Below are 13,181 nucleotides of genomic sequence, written 5' to 3'. Positions count from 1 at the left end.
ACACCAATATACCGATCGTTCTATAGATTTTGTCTTATGTCCAGATTCAAATTATTCAAATTTCTAGCTCTGCACCTTGAATGTAGAAAGCATATTATCTTAGGCATCGCCTTTACAGTCTAATTTCCAATCCTACTAGTATGGGAATACCTGTCACTCTCCCTATTAAATAGTGCCCCGCACTGGCAGGTGCCAATGTGGGGTTGGCCTAACGTGCCAAATTACGCCATTCAACCTGGAACGTTGCAATATCGCCTTTAAATCCTGGCAATTTACTGCAAGGCGACCAGCTCACCCCAGCAAACAATGTCCTCCAACTTCCAATCCATTCCAATCATTGACCTCTCCCTTGCCAACTCACCCGCGACCCGTCCGGGACTCCTGCAACAGCTCCACCAGGCTCTCATCCAAGTGGGGTTCTTGTACGTCTCGAATCACGAGGTCCCACAAAATGTCGTATCCGATCTGAAAGGAGTCCTTCCTCGGCTTTTCAATCTGGACCTGAAGCACAAGGAGGAGGTGGCTTTGCACAACTCCCCCCCATTTCTTGGGCTACAGTCAAATCGGCTCAGAAACAACTGCCGGGGTACAAGATCAGCGTGAGCAGTTTGAATTCGCAACAGAGCTCCCAAATACCTGGTCTGAGGGAAAACTACAGTATGAATTATTGAAAGGGCCTAATCAAGTATGCATGGTCGTTAGGCGTGGATTTTGAACATTGATTTGATTTTTGATAACGACGTAGTGGCCACGGGGCGAGCCGGATATCCGATTGAAAGTTGAGAACTACATCAAAGAGCTCACAAAGCTGAGCGAGAGGTTCTTACTTCTGGTCGCCGAGGCTCTCGGTATACCAGACGAACTGCTATTCTCATTCTTATCAGATCAACATCGCCTCAAGCTTGTGCACTACCCATCCTCTGATACTTCTACTCTCTCCATCGGTCAAGGTGTCGGTCCTCACAAAGATTCATCCGGCTGGTGGACATTTCTGCTACAGGCATCCCCTCCAAATGTCCAAGGCTTGCAGGCACTCAACAAAAATGGCGACTGGATCGACATTCCAGTAATCCAAGATACCTTCGTTGTAAATATTGGACAAGCTTTTGAAGTGGTTACTCATGGCGTTTGCAAAGCGACAACTCATAGAGTTCTCTCTGGGCCACTTGAGAGATTCAGTGTACCTTTTTTCCAGGGCATTCGAGCGAATCTCACGAAATCAGAAGCCTTATCCACATTACGGGGCTACCTTCCTACCGAAATATCATCGGTGGAAACAGATATTGGAGCAAACATCGACTCGGCTTTCTTACGAGGCAAATACGATACATGGGGTGAATCTCAGCTGAGAACTAAAATCCGCAGCCACCGCGATGTGGGACGGAGATTTTATGGCGATGTGTTTGAGAAGTATACCGAAGACGATAGCTGAAGTGAATGGTGTGATTTATTAAACATTAAGAGTCGCTAGACTCAGCAAATCCAACAATTTTCACGAGAAAAGATCTGCACTAAAAGCTAGATCTGAAAGCGACGCTACTACTTACACCCAATTGCCCCTTCAAAGTCATCGTCGTACACAGGAGTTTGCACAGGATTCGCACATTAACAATAATCGGGCTTGTATTGGGTGTCTGCGCAAGCACCAGCTGGGGCCGTAGCACAGTACTGATTGGTAAGGACAGATGTTGTCATCCCAGGAGGACAGGATCTATGAGGCATGCAGAAAGTCTCATCCTTGGAGCGGCCTTCAAGCATGGTCATGCTATACCATTGATCTGTAGCGCAGGCGCAAGAGACGACTAATCGAGCAAGTATTCGAAATTAGCTCTGCATTATTCAATAGCAAACTCAAACAGCGTCCGCGAAGCAGAATGCACTGCTTTTTTCTTGAAAAAATAAGATTAGCTACCATACCGCTTATTGCTGTCCAATCTCCATCCGCTAGTGTCCCTTCGTACAATGTAGAGGTTGTAAACGGATATGCGCCATTATGGCACTCTGTTGTGATCCAGTCTGCATCGATGGGAAAACAGGTCGATTCCTCCATACAGTGACCAGGGTGCCAGACAGAGGGGAAGTAGCCAGGACCGCATATGATTGGACGACGTGGCTTAAAGCAATAAGCCACAGGGGTCCCCATTGTGCAGTCTGAAGTGTGTATAACTGTTGAGCCATCCGAGCAATGGAGATTAGGGCCTTCAGTCACCATCGGCACTGCAGGGGTTGCTGTCGCCAACACCAATGGCAAAGATAATCCACCCTTAGTGGTTTCGCGAGGGAATGCATTCGTAGTTAAAGATAAAGTGGCCCAAGAGAGAATATAGAGAGTCAGCTTGCACATTCTGAAGTCTGAGGACAAAGCCAATTCAGATATTATGGAGTGTATCACTATGGGAATGGCTGGACCACAATTCCAGGTGGGAATTTATGGCCTTTTTATGTCCATCGTGCGCTTAATTATATTATAAAATATAAGCAGACAGCTAAAAATGCGACTGCTTCATCACCGAACTATGAAATTTTCTGGTTGTAGTAAGCATCGACCCATCGATATAGAGCCACAAAGCTACCTCAAAAGTACCCCATTGCACCGCGTGTAGGTTTATGGATGCAACCAATATTTCCAAAGAGGTAAAATGATATATGCACCAAATTGCAGTAAAAGTAGCATTCTGTGCGTAAATGGCAGAATCAGATTATGGTGCCTCGGAGACAAAATAATATTTTCTAGCAGGCTCAGTACTGTTACGATAAGCCTGCTAATATGGCCTCATATGAGTGCATAATTTGTTTGGATGCATTGAATAGGCACCAAGATCGTTGTTAGCCATGCAGCCCCTCGTGCAACCTACCCGAAGGGATAGGTCTTGGCGAAACTATGGAACCAAGAGATTTATGCATAGGCGAGAATTTCCAATTAAGTTAATTAATTGGCTTGTATGAGATGAAGGCCCTTGTAATCAACTCATTACACTGCATGCTAAGCCGAACTTCCGTGTATCGTCCAACCTGCGTCAAGGTGACACGATAAGTATACAGAGCACAATACTCGCATCTGAGACAAACTTATGACGTTCGGCGACCTCAGCTAGCTAGTCTGCTTTTGATTGAAAGAGATCGACTATTTTTAGGATGCGATACTGGCTTCTCAAACCTATCCACTGTTTCACTTCATTCAACTTCACTATGCGGGTGAGAGCGTTGGTAATACATGAGGTAGAGTTGAGAAAAAAGGCACAATGGCAAATAAATTCGTGTATTGACTGTGTCAGGTAATGACAAGAATGACTTTGCTTATGGCCAGGACAAATTCAAACTTTGAACACGAAGAGTATTGTGGTCTCTACAAATTGACAGAGGAGAAACATGTACATGAATAAAAATAACCCTGATCAGTTTCATATCAATCAAGATTTTGAATGACTCCGATGGAACTGTAACTGTATCTGGGCCCAAAAATATAGCAACAGATGTCACGCTCAACGTGAACTGTTACTTCGGATTTTATATTCACACTTTAGAATCCATGTTTTCTGTGCAAACGACCATGGTGGTGCAGGTGTCGTCGTGCGTGACCAGAGATCTCTTGCTCTTCAGGCTTCTGCTCTTCTGGAACAGTGTCTCTCTCGACATACGAGACAACAGTGGATGTCTCAGTGAGGGTTGTCATCGCAGTAGAGACAGTGGTCGGGGCTCCAGTGATTGTGGTGTAGGGCACACCCTCCGTGTCAATCAGGACCTCGATCTTACGCTCAAGGTAGACAATCTCCTCAGTGATTGGCTTAGTGGAGATGGAAGTAGTTGGGGTGGGTGTTGGTGTCGACGTCGACGTGGAGGTGGAAGTCGACGTAGTTGTGGCCGCTTCGGCAGTAGCCATGGCGGCCGCGTTGCCGAGCATGTTACCGGAATCCACTGAGATGCCGAGAGAAAGAGACGGGATACTCAATGAAGGGATAGCTGGAATTGCGGTAGTCGTTGTTTCGGACGACCCCATATCCATCGTGGCGTATGCCGGCCCCCATTGAATGGCCATATTGCCGGGAATTCCACTGGGGCATTTCTCGGTCTCTTCACTCTTGAGCGCCGCAGGCATGTCGAAATAGCACCTTTGTTGCGTGGTCTGAGTCTGGATGTCAAAGACAGCGCACTCGTCGACGTTGCCATCTTCGTTTTTGCAGGTATCAATCGCGTCTTGCAACACGCCCGATTCCCAGCCATTCATGAAATCACCGTGGTAGCCGTAACCAGTAGGATCAGCATTGGCAAGGGCGAAGTATCCATCCACATCCTTGAAGGCATAAGTATTCCAAATAGTCTCATACATGAGCCCGACAAGGCGCTTCTCGTATCCCTTGGGGCATTCACCTTCCATGACGAGAGAAGGATACGCGACGTGAGATTTGTGGTCGACCGAGTCCGCGTCCTTGCCATTCCAGCACTGGGGGAACATCAGTTCCAAACGAATACCATCGGTACAGTGTTCATCGAGGTAGGTTTTGTTCGGCATGTAATGGCGATCAAGGGTTCCTTCGGCGGTAGTGGCGTAATTCAGGCAGTTAAATCCAAGGGCTTTCTGTTCAAGAGCCTTCTGGGAAATCTGGGCGCCGGCCCAGTTGGACTTTGGAGGATCGGGAACAGGCCAGGTGAAGTTACGCTGGAAAGGGTCTCCTGCAAGCATGCGGAATCCCTTCGGGAAAGCGTGGATCTTTTCCCCAGGGGCCTTATCGTTGAAGTAGTAGCTGGATATTGCGCCTTGTTAATTTTCAACCAACGAGTCGGGTAGGATATGTCAAGATCATACGCAAGCATTCCTCCAACCTGATCAACCATTTCAGCACTACCATCCGTATGCATGAAATATAGAGCAGGGGTCCAGTAGGCGGACTTGTCCTGCTCAACGCCACAGGACGTGCAGTCGGATTTGAGAAGAGTCTCATAATTGGCCGACATGCCAAAGCCTTGGTAATGAATCAGCATGATGAATAGAGAGACTTGTTTTAGCCAACTTACTTCCACCTCCATGGATAACATGAACATGGGACGAGACTTCGCCAGGGTCAACAATGGGGTCTAGCCGAGCGACACCAGTTCGCCCACGGCAGGGAAGACGCCAGAAAGCATCGGCGACGGGAAAAGCAGCCAAAGAGGCAAGTAGAACGGCCATGCGACGAAGGTCCTGCATATCGCGGTGGTGGGTTGAGCCGCGTCGACGGGCTCGAAAATGGATTTTTGAGAAAAGGAGTGGCGCCTTCTGTGAAGAATGGCAAAAAAATAACTCGCCAGGAGTACCGAGTCAACCGGCTAGACGCGAGAAAGCGCGTTACAAACGGCAAGAATTGAGGTGTATACGAAGTCGGAGAAGTTGTCGCTAAATATCATGTATCATGTTAGTCGATGGCAGAGGAAAGCCGTGTGTGGTGTTGGGTAAAATGGCAAGTCCTTTGGCAACAGCCCGCGACGTCGCAGAATGGGATTCCGCGCGTTTTATCATGCGTCATTCTAATGATCCCATTCGAGAAAATGGTGGATTGATAGGGATGCTCCCTTAAGGGGAGGCAAGAATGATCCCTTGCATCGGGATAGCCACCCTTGAGGAAGACGCCCCATAAAAAACAATAGAATCATGAAATAGAGTATGAAAGGATGCAGCTTACCGTTCAGTTTCTAAACGCGTTCTCTGTGACATAAACAAATAAACACAATCGACCGTCGAGGTTCCAAATCGGATATTGTTTCCTATACATCGGGCCCGATTAGATGCAATGTTCTCTCCCAGCCTTATAGCCTTTCCGGAAGAAATTAAACAGATTAGACCCACTTGACTGAAGTTGATGAATAAGACACTGCCTTTTTCAAGGGAGGTGTAGTAGAATCGAATAAGTAGACGCAAAAGAGGGTTGAAAAGGCCGTAGGGGTCAACGAGCGACAAAGGCGCCCTGAGATAGGGCTAAAAAGGGAACGTATGAGCCAGGAAAGCAAAAGCGAAAGCACAAGAAATCAAAAGGCAAAGAAAACTGCCCATGTACTGGCAGATCAAGGGTATCAAGTACTTCAGACCTTGACAAGGCACTAAGCGACTCCGCCAGCCCCTTGGTCGGTCGCTTTGTCTTGGGGGAGATTAGATGATTCGGCCAATCCCTTCGGGACCCAGATATTAGGCCCCTCTGCCCCTCCGTAAGGCCTTAGCACCCCATTCTATACTGATGACGATTGGATTCATTCGGAATTAGAATCAAAATGAGCAGCCCACCCCGGCGACGATCCACTGGAGCGACTGCGATGGGTGGACAGGAGGGTACTGCGCAGGGCGGAAAAAGGGGGGGGGTCCTTTGGGCAATTCTCAGGGGACTAACTCCATAGTTAGAAGTCTCTAACTCGCAGCATTGCCCACCGTTTGCTATTCTTCGAGTCAGAACGTTAGAAACGAACTTGTTCCTGACCAGTGGCCTCCACCAACCTGACCTCCACCGTCTCGGGTTGCCCCACGCTGGCCCGTTGGATTGGCTGCGCAGGCGCATCATGAAACGACTCGTGATATTAACGGGGTCTTGGGGGTTTGCTCTGCTCGAATTTGGGGCCGAGTCGGTAATGAGATGCTCGATAGACTTAATATGCTCGTGTTAGTACAATATTTAATTTCCTGGGCACTTGGGCATGTCATTGTTGGTTCTGTTAATTGGCACTGGTATTCTGTAGATCGAAGTATATATCCCGACATCCGAGCCAGGTGCCAGTGGAGTCCGAGTCAAAGATGATCGATATTGGGGCTGAAGGTTCAAGTTGCCACTGATGGTACACCTGGGCACCTATCTAGGACAGTCCTTGTCACTCCCAGTACGAATCGGAGGATCTCACACGGCCATGGTTTGAGATTGCGGGATCAAGTCTGACTGATGGGGGGCCGCACCTGGGCATTATCGGGGCTTGCGGGGGCGGTTGGTGGATTCTGACTCGAACAGTGATAAGGATCATCCTTAATAATATTGAAACAATAGCCAGTGGAGTGCAAAGCTTGTCGGTCGGCAGATTTCTCATAACGGCCTCGAAGAGAGTGAGAATAAGAACCGGTGGACAAGTATATATACCACATCGACTACTACTGACTACTAGTAGTAGGGTAGTTGGCATGACTTAAATATCCCTTCACGAGCTTGTTGTGTCGGGCATTCACTTGGTGATACATAACAGAGTAGATTGTACATCCAGTCGACATCTATTCTAAAATCATAGTACATATACAGCGCAAAAGGCTGAATGTCACATCTATCACGCCTTGACATCTTCCAGAGCCTTGCGGGCACGAGTAATGGCGTCTCGTGTGCGGTGGTCAGTCACATCTTCAGTTTGCTTGCCACCCTCGCGGACAATCTTCCGCAAGGAGGCCTCTGTATCGAGAAGAGAGTTCCGACCTTCCTCACGAACCTCGTCTTCCCAGAAACCACGAGCCACATCCCACTTCTTTTGTTGACGCCGTAGAGAATATATCAAACCCACTGCACCCAGTGTGCATGTCTCGTATACCGAGGCGGTGGGAATAGAGACGTATGTGAGGGCAGAGAGGGCAGATGTGAGGGTGGTAGTGGAGATGCTGAAGAGCACCAGGCTCTGGGCAAGCGCTTGGAGAGAGGGGACGGTGGTACTGAGTAGTTTGGCACGGGTATCAGTGATCTGGGTTGGCCAAGGGGGTGGGGTGGACTTGGCAGGGGCAGTGCCATCCGAGGTAGATTCGGTAGACGGAGAAGATTCGTCCAACAGGCCAGCCTGCTGGAATTTGCCGGACGTCCAAATGACATCCCGCTCCGCGCGGCGAAGGAATCGCTTCTCCAGGATCTCGGATGTGATCATACCCACGTCGTCAACGCGCCAGAATAGCTTCCACCAAGCCAGGCCACGCCATCGTGGGCTAGCGAAGCCTGCTTCGAGAGAGCTGCGGAGTTCTGAGTGGGCTTTCTCTGCCCAGTTTGTAACACCACCCGCGAGCTCGGAGCGCACTTCCTCTGGGGCGACGCCAATAGTCTGGTCATAGATCGCCTTGGCAGTTTGAGCATTGTACCCCTCGTCGGCTGAGTCGAGGAGAGACTCAATGAGCGGAACCAATGCTGGATTCAACGCATCATGCCTGGAACTCTGGGCAGAAGCTGACAACCAATCAATAACAGGCTGCACACCGCTGCCGGTCCACCCTCGTTCATACTCTGTGGCATTCTTCACGGTCTCACGAATCTTATCCAGGGCCGTCGAGGCCTGTGCAATATTCACAAAAGAGAGTCGGCTGCCACTGCCATTCTGCTCCGATACCGAGAGCTCAATCGTTCCTCGAATTGATTCCACTTCGTTCTTGAGGTTTGAGCGGCCCATGAGCGTACTGAACGCTAGGAGTCCATCGACTCCCTCTGCGCACACAATGCTCCGATGAACGGGATAACGCACAACATTCTGTCTGCCCGAGTGGGATGTTTGAATCGTGACATTTGGAACAAGGAAGGTGTCGGCGGAAAGGGTGGTGCCGGAGGAACCTGAGTCAGAACCAAGAGAGCTGACGAGGATTTCCATATTGCCCTTCTTTAGTAGAGGCGATCGAACCGTAATTGTTGGCAGGAGGTCATTGGGGGGTGGTCTCAGAAACTTCGCCGTATCTGTAGGTCGCATCAAGCATTAGTTTGTATTGTTTATATAGGGCAGCGATTTCGAGTTCATACCGAATCAGCAAACCTCGCGTAGGATCGGATTCGTATCCTTCTAGCACATTTTCCCAGTCCTCTCGTGGTCCCAGTGGATCGGCTAGCAGAAGGCGAACCAGCTTGCGCGCGGAGTCGGCATTGTCAAGCCCGAGTACTAGATGTGATAAGGGATCAGTTAACCACTTCAAGAGAAGACATTGCAATGCCTATCCGAATTATCGATGGTCAAGGAACTCACCGGCAATTCTAATCAATGGTGCCTCCGACTCCAATCCTCGCAAGGCAAGCTGCAATCGACTGATGCTGACCTGCTCGATCGCCGCATCCTTGACTCCACCAAGGGCATCGTACAACTCCTTGAGCTGGGGCGGAACGGTCTTGCCGGGATTTATGGCAGGCGATGTAGTGAATGGGCGTAGATTTGTCGCCGATGCGGACTCCAGCTTGCGACGGCCCCGACGCGCTCGGTCGAATTTGTCACCGTTGGTGTTTATACGGGTATGTGTTGCCAGCGTTCGTCGGCAGGGTGTGCAAGAAGGGCAATAATAGGCACCACCAGGATCCAAGGGACGCGATAGGCTCCTTGGGAGTGCATTGCGCAGTCTGGACGGCATTGGGGGCTGTGGGCGCGTCCTCGAGATTACCAGTGGTCGATGATGGAGGAAGAGCGGTTTGCGAGAGTTGAGGGCGGTGGGGCTTGGCATCGCTCCACTGCGGACTTATGGACTTAAGACTATGGACTAGGGAGTAGACAACGTGTTGACAAACATATTTAAAGGATACGGAGTAAATTGTTCATAGTTGAATCGGAAACGATCGAAATTGATTGTGTAGATTAGGCCATCATTACATGATATTCTTTTTCGCCTGTAACCCAAATCCCCAAGTCATACCCAGCTGTAAAAGGTCACGGTAGATCTACAAGGTCCCAAGAACCAACGTACGAGGGCAATGCGCATAGATGGATATGTGGACTAATCCCGGAGGACTGCCCGTGTAGAACCCGCCGACAAAAAGTCAGACAAAGTGATGGGATCAAGCAGATAGATAGAATATCGTATCGTATCGTATGGTATCGATCATGATGTGGCAGAAAGGCGTGTGCGCTGGAGGTCAGGAAGAGGAAATGCATGGATCGTCGTAATATCGGCTCACTCAAGCCCATGAAGGATGTCCTAGGCATCCTGGGAATCCCGTTGGCTATCGCGTTGGCGACGACTGCGACCAGCGCCCGCAGACCTATCATTTGTGTCAGTTGGTGTTTCTTTTCCTTCATTGTTCCTGAGGGGGGCTACTTACATGCTAATACGCCGTGCAACCGTCGCGAGTCCAGCATCGTTAGCAGCTTCGTCCTCGGCGCGCTTCATAGCCGCCTTGCGATCCGCTTCGCTCTTCTGGTACACCTCTTCCTGGCTAGGAGGCAGTCGCTCGTTTTGCAAATCGACCTTGCGAGCATCTTCGAAATTGTGGATGGCTTGTTTGATACCCTCCGCACCGAGCATGAGAGTTCCTGGAGGAAGACGGCCGCCAGCCGCCGTCTTCAATTCGGTGACACTCTCGGACTGCTCACGCAGAACCTGGAAAACACGGGAAAGACGGCCAATGGCAAGAATCTTGTTCTTGATGGCACGTCGCTTCATTTCGGTAGTATCGGAGGTATCCATAGGCAGAGGCGGGGATGCTGGGCCAGTGAGGGCAGTGGCGGAGGTTGGGGTCTCCTCCTCTTCGAGCTCTTCCTTGGAGCAGGTGTTCAGGATAGCGATAAGCATATCGGTGATCTTCTCACCAACGAAAGGCAGAGACCAAGTGAAGACGTCCATGAAGTTCGGCAGCCAGTAAGGGTGCGGTGTGCAGTTGAATTGGCGGATGTTCATCACGTTATTCTCATACTTCAGCACGGCGGCCTTGTTATTGTAGACATCCAGGTAGTTGGGAGCGCTAAAAATCGTCATGACACTGGGGAAACCGGTCGTCCGGGTCTTTCTGTACATGCGGTACCCGGCATCTTGGGCTTCGTGTGCTCGAATGATGGAGAGAAGGTTGTTCTTTTCCAAGAATGCGCAAGCGGCCGGATAAGAAAAGAAGTAGGAGCACCCACGAACGCTGTTGTGGATGAAGAAATCGCCAGTCTTTTCTTGGCCAAATTCTTCGAGAGGATCGGCCCAAAGGATGTCGCACATAAGACCGTGGGTAGGGGGTTCCCGGAAACGATCAATCTGTCCTTCTGGTTAGCGACCGGAGACGGCGTTTGGAACTGGTCGGACAAAATACATACAGCCTTGATATCCTCGAGGGTGTGCAGCTCCGGGCTGAGACCACCGTGAATACAGAGGAATTGCTTGTTCATGACCGCCGCCAGCGGCAGACAACAGAAGGAATCAATGCAAGCGTCGTAGATCCGTTCGCTATATTTATGCTTGCATTCCAACTTGAAGGTGAAATAGTCCGTCAGGTGGCGACATTCGTGGTTACCCCGCAAAAGCCAGAGCGAATCGGGATACCAGATCTTCAACGCCCAGAGGTATAGAACACACTACAGGAAAGAAAGTGGTGAGAATCTCTCGCGCGCGCACCTATGGGGGATTGACCCGAAACAGGGCCAGGTCCCCGCGGGGGGGGGGGGTTGCATACCTCGATACTGAAATAACCACGGTCAACGTAGTCGCCCAGGAACAGGTATCTGGTCTCCGAAGGGTCTCCGCCGACCTCGAAGAGCTTCATCAAATCGTAGTACTGTCCATGGACGTCACCACAGACGGTGATGGGAGCATCCATTTCCAACAGATTGGGCTCCGACCTGAGGATATCGGAACCAGCTTTGATGATCCATAGGGCCTGTTCTTCGGTAAGACGACCTTCGCGATAGAAATGCTGCTTGAGGTACTGGAGATTGGGCTTCGAAGGGTCTTCGGGAGACCAAAACATGTCATCGGGAGGGGTGCTTAGAGCTGGCGCTTGGACCTCTATCATTCTCAGACACAGAGGAAGTTAGCTATATCAGATCGCAACGGGTGCCTGTGGGCGGTAAAGAGGGGCGACCGCTAGGAGGCATTCCGGAGATTAAGTTACCTTTGACAACTCTCTCCAGTGTTGACACCTGTGAGCCATCTTCCATCTGATGCAGGGAAAAGTCGATCTCGGGGACGGGCTGCTTGTCCCTCACCGCGCGCGCGAGATTGTTTTCCATCTTGGATACTTAATTCCGATTAGGAATAAATAGGCTGAAGACCGGGAAGAGAAGAGCAAGGGGGAGTGTGGAGGAGGGGGGGTCGGAGGGGAGAGAGGGGACAAGACCGCGCGGAGGCGGGGGGAGGCGAAGCGGGTTCAAGCGCGGGACAAAGGATCCCAGAAAGTCTCAGAGTGATGGAGATGATTGAGATCACCGAAAGGTTGAGGTGAGATCGAGGGAAGATGGGGGGGAAGTTGTCGCGTGGGGGGGAGCTGAAGAAGGGAAAAAGAGAAACAAGCCCATCCCATTAGAAATTAAGCGGGCCTCTCCTGCTTAGCCGCCCCAAGGTGGAACTTCTCCTCTCTCTTTCTCTCCTCGTACTCTTTCACGATACACCCTGAGATCCCTGAACTCCGGTGGATGAAGATGAGTATGATCAGATCTTGATCTTGCCTTCCCCTCGATCTACCTGCTGGTCCATATCTGATCAAACCACGCATGTGCACGGTTGGGCACCGCATCAGCCTCACCTTCGATGGCTGCCTCAGGCCGGTTCAGGGTCTTGAACCACTCGATCATTATTGATTTGCAATGCGCAAACGCGGGATCGAATTTCAAATGTGAAAATGGCAAATTTCAATACCAACTATTGGGAGAAATCTGCTCAATGGCCTCCACACTGCCACTTTCTCGTCCATCCCGCCTTCGGTCGCGACACTTGCCAATGTTCAACACTGCACTTGGCGAGGCCCTGGCAGACTAGACCCAATCGGTGTTAGGATAGGCACTGTCAATGCGGATTATACGATCGGCTCGGTGATTTGCAGCGGTGAACAGACAAAAGTACACCATGACCCATCATTCCCAATGCGAAGAGCGCTAAGCTCTAGCTTATAGCATCGGTATATGTATAGATCCATATACGCACAGAACTTAAATGGCCTACCTTCCCTTGTGTTTACTACTAGTTTGTAGTACACTGCCGTGACCCTCCAACCAGCGACAGTCCCACTACTCAACTCAACTCGTTGGTCACAACTGGATTGACTCTATCAACTCTGTTTTCGAACAGGTGTGACAAACTCATTGCGGTTCTAACCGGGAGTACAACAGCTCGGATGTGACCTGCCATTGGGATCGCAACGGCTAGATGTTGACTCTTAAAGGCCGATCCATTGCAGTACCTCAAATGGCTAGCTTGCAGCAGGGGCATAGATGCCTTCAGTGTTACAATGACACCATTGCGGCCAAATCAAGACTCGAGGGTTGCATTCTATATGTAGGACGCTGGGATCCAAGCAACATCCAAGTTCTTGGGCTTCGCATTC

At 50.2% G+C, this 13,181-nt stretch overlaps 5 protein-coding genes across 5 annotated transcripts; 1 reads left to right on the top strand and 4 right to left on the bottom strand.

The window, feature by feature from the left end:
* Positions 1 to 306: 306 nt before the first annotated feature.
* On the top strand, positions 307 to 1,432 carry N7481_008203 (Oxoglutarate/iron-dependent dioxygenase; the record flags this gene model as incomplete). Its single annotated transcript, XM_057267422.1, has 2 exons — positions 307 to 519; positions 746 to 1,432. 2 exons carry the CDS (start codon positions 307 to 309, stop codon positions 1,430 to 1,432), a joined length of 900 nt encoding a protein of 299 aa, XP_057121623.1.
* A 173-nt stretch (positions 1,433 to 1,605) lies between these two features.
* N7481_008202 (uncharacterized protein) lies at positions 1,606 to 2,344 on the bottom strand (the record flags this gene model as incomplete). The annotated part of the gene is made up of 2 exons (XM_057267421.1): positions 1,606 to 1,802; positions 1,918 to 2,344. The coding sequence occupies 2 exons, from the start codon at positions 2,342 to 2,344 to the stop codon at positions 1,606 to 1,608; spliced, it is 624 nt and encodes a 207-aa protein (XP_057121622.1).
* Positions 2,345 to 3,520: 1,176 nt separating this feature from the next.
* On the bottom strand, positions 3,521 to 5,185 carry N7481_008201 (DUF1996 domain-containing protein; the record flags this gene model as incomplete). Its single annotated transcript, XM_057267420.1, has 3 exons — positions 3,521 to 4,742; positions 4,805 to 4,961; positions 5,014 to 5,185. The coding sequence occupies 3 exons, from the start codon at positions 5,183 to 5,185 to the stop codon at positions 3,521 to 3,523; spliced, it is 1,551 nt and encodes a 516-aa protein (XP_057121621.1).
* Positions 5,186 to 7,269: 2,084 nt separating this feature from the next.
* On the bottom strand, positions 7,270 to 9,298 carry N7481_008200 (uncharacterized protein; the record flags this gene model as incomplete). Its single annotated transcript, XM_057267419.1, has 3 exons — positions 7,270 to 8,639; positions 8,716 to 8,838; positions 8,923 to 9,298. The coding sequence occupies 3 exons, from the start codon at positions 9,296 to 9,298 to the stop codon at positions 7,270 to 7,272; spliced, it is 1,869 nt and encodes a 622-aa protein (XP_057121620.1).
* A 561-nt stretch (positions 9,299 to 9,859) lies between these two features.
* N7481_008199 (serine/threonine-protein phosphatase 2B catalytic subunit) lies at positions 9,860 to 11,871 on the bottom strand (the record flags this gene model as incomplete). Its single annotated transcript, XM_057267418.1, has 5 exons — positions 9,860 to 9,923; positions 9,984 to 10,900; positions 10,960 to 11,217; positions 11,316 to 11,647; positions 11,754 to 11,871. The coding sequence occupies 5 exons, from the start codon at positions 11,869 to 11,871 to the stop codon at positions 9,860 to 9,862; spliced, it is 1,689 nt and encodes a 562-aa protein (XP_057121619.1).
* Positions 11,872 to 13,181: the final 1,310 nt, after the last annotated feature.

The sequence above is a fragment of the Penicillium waksmanii genome (assembly GCF_028829765.1).
Source record: "Penicillium waksmanii strain IBT 27052 chromosome Unknown utg000007l:1.0-4314555.0:1.0-4317578.0, whole genome shotgun sequence".
Classification (NCBI taxonomy): domain Eukaryota; kingdom Fungi; phylum Ascomycota; class Eurotiomycetes; order Eurotiales; family Aspergillaceae; genus Penicillium; species Penicillium waksmanii.
The sequence above is the reverse complement of the archived record's forward strand: the minus strand, read 5'-3'. Positions and strand labels throughout refer to the sequence as shown.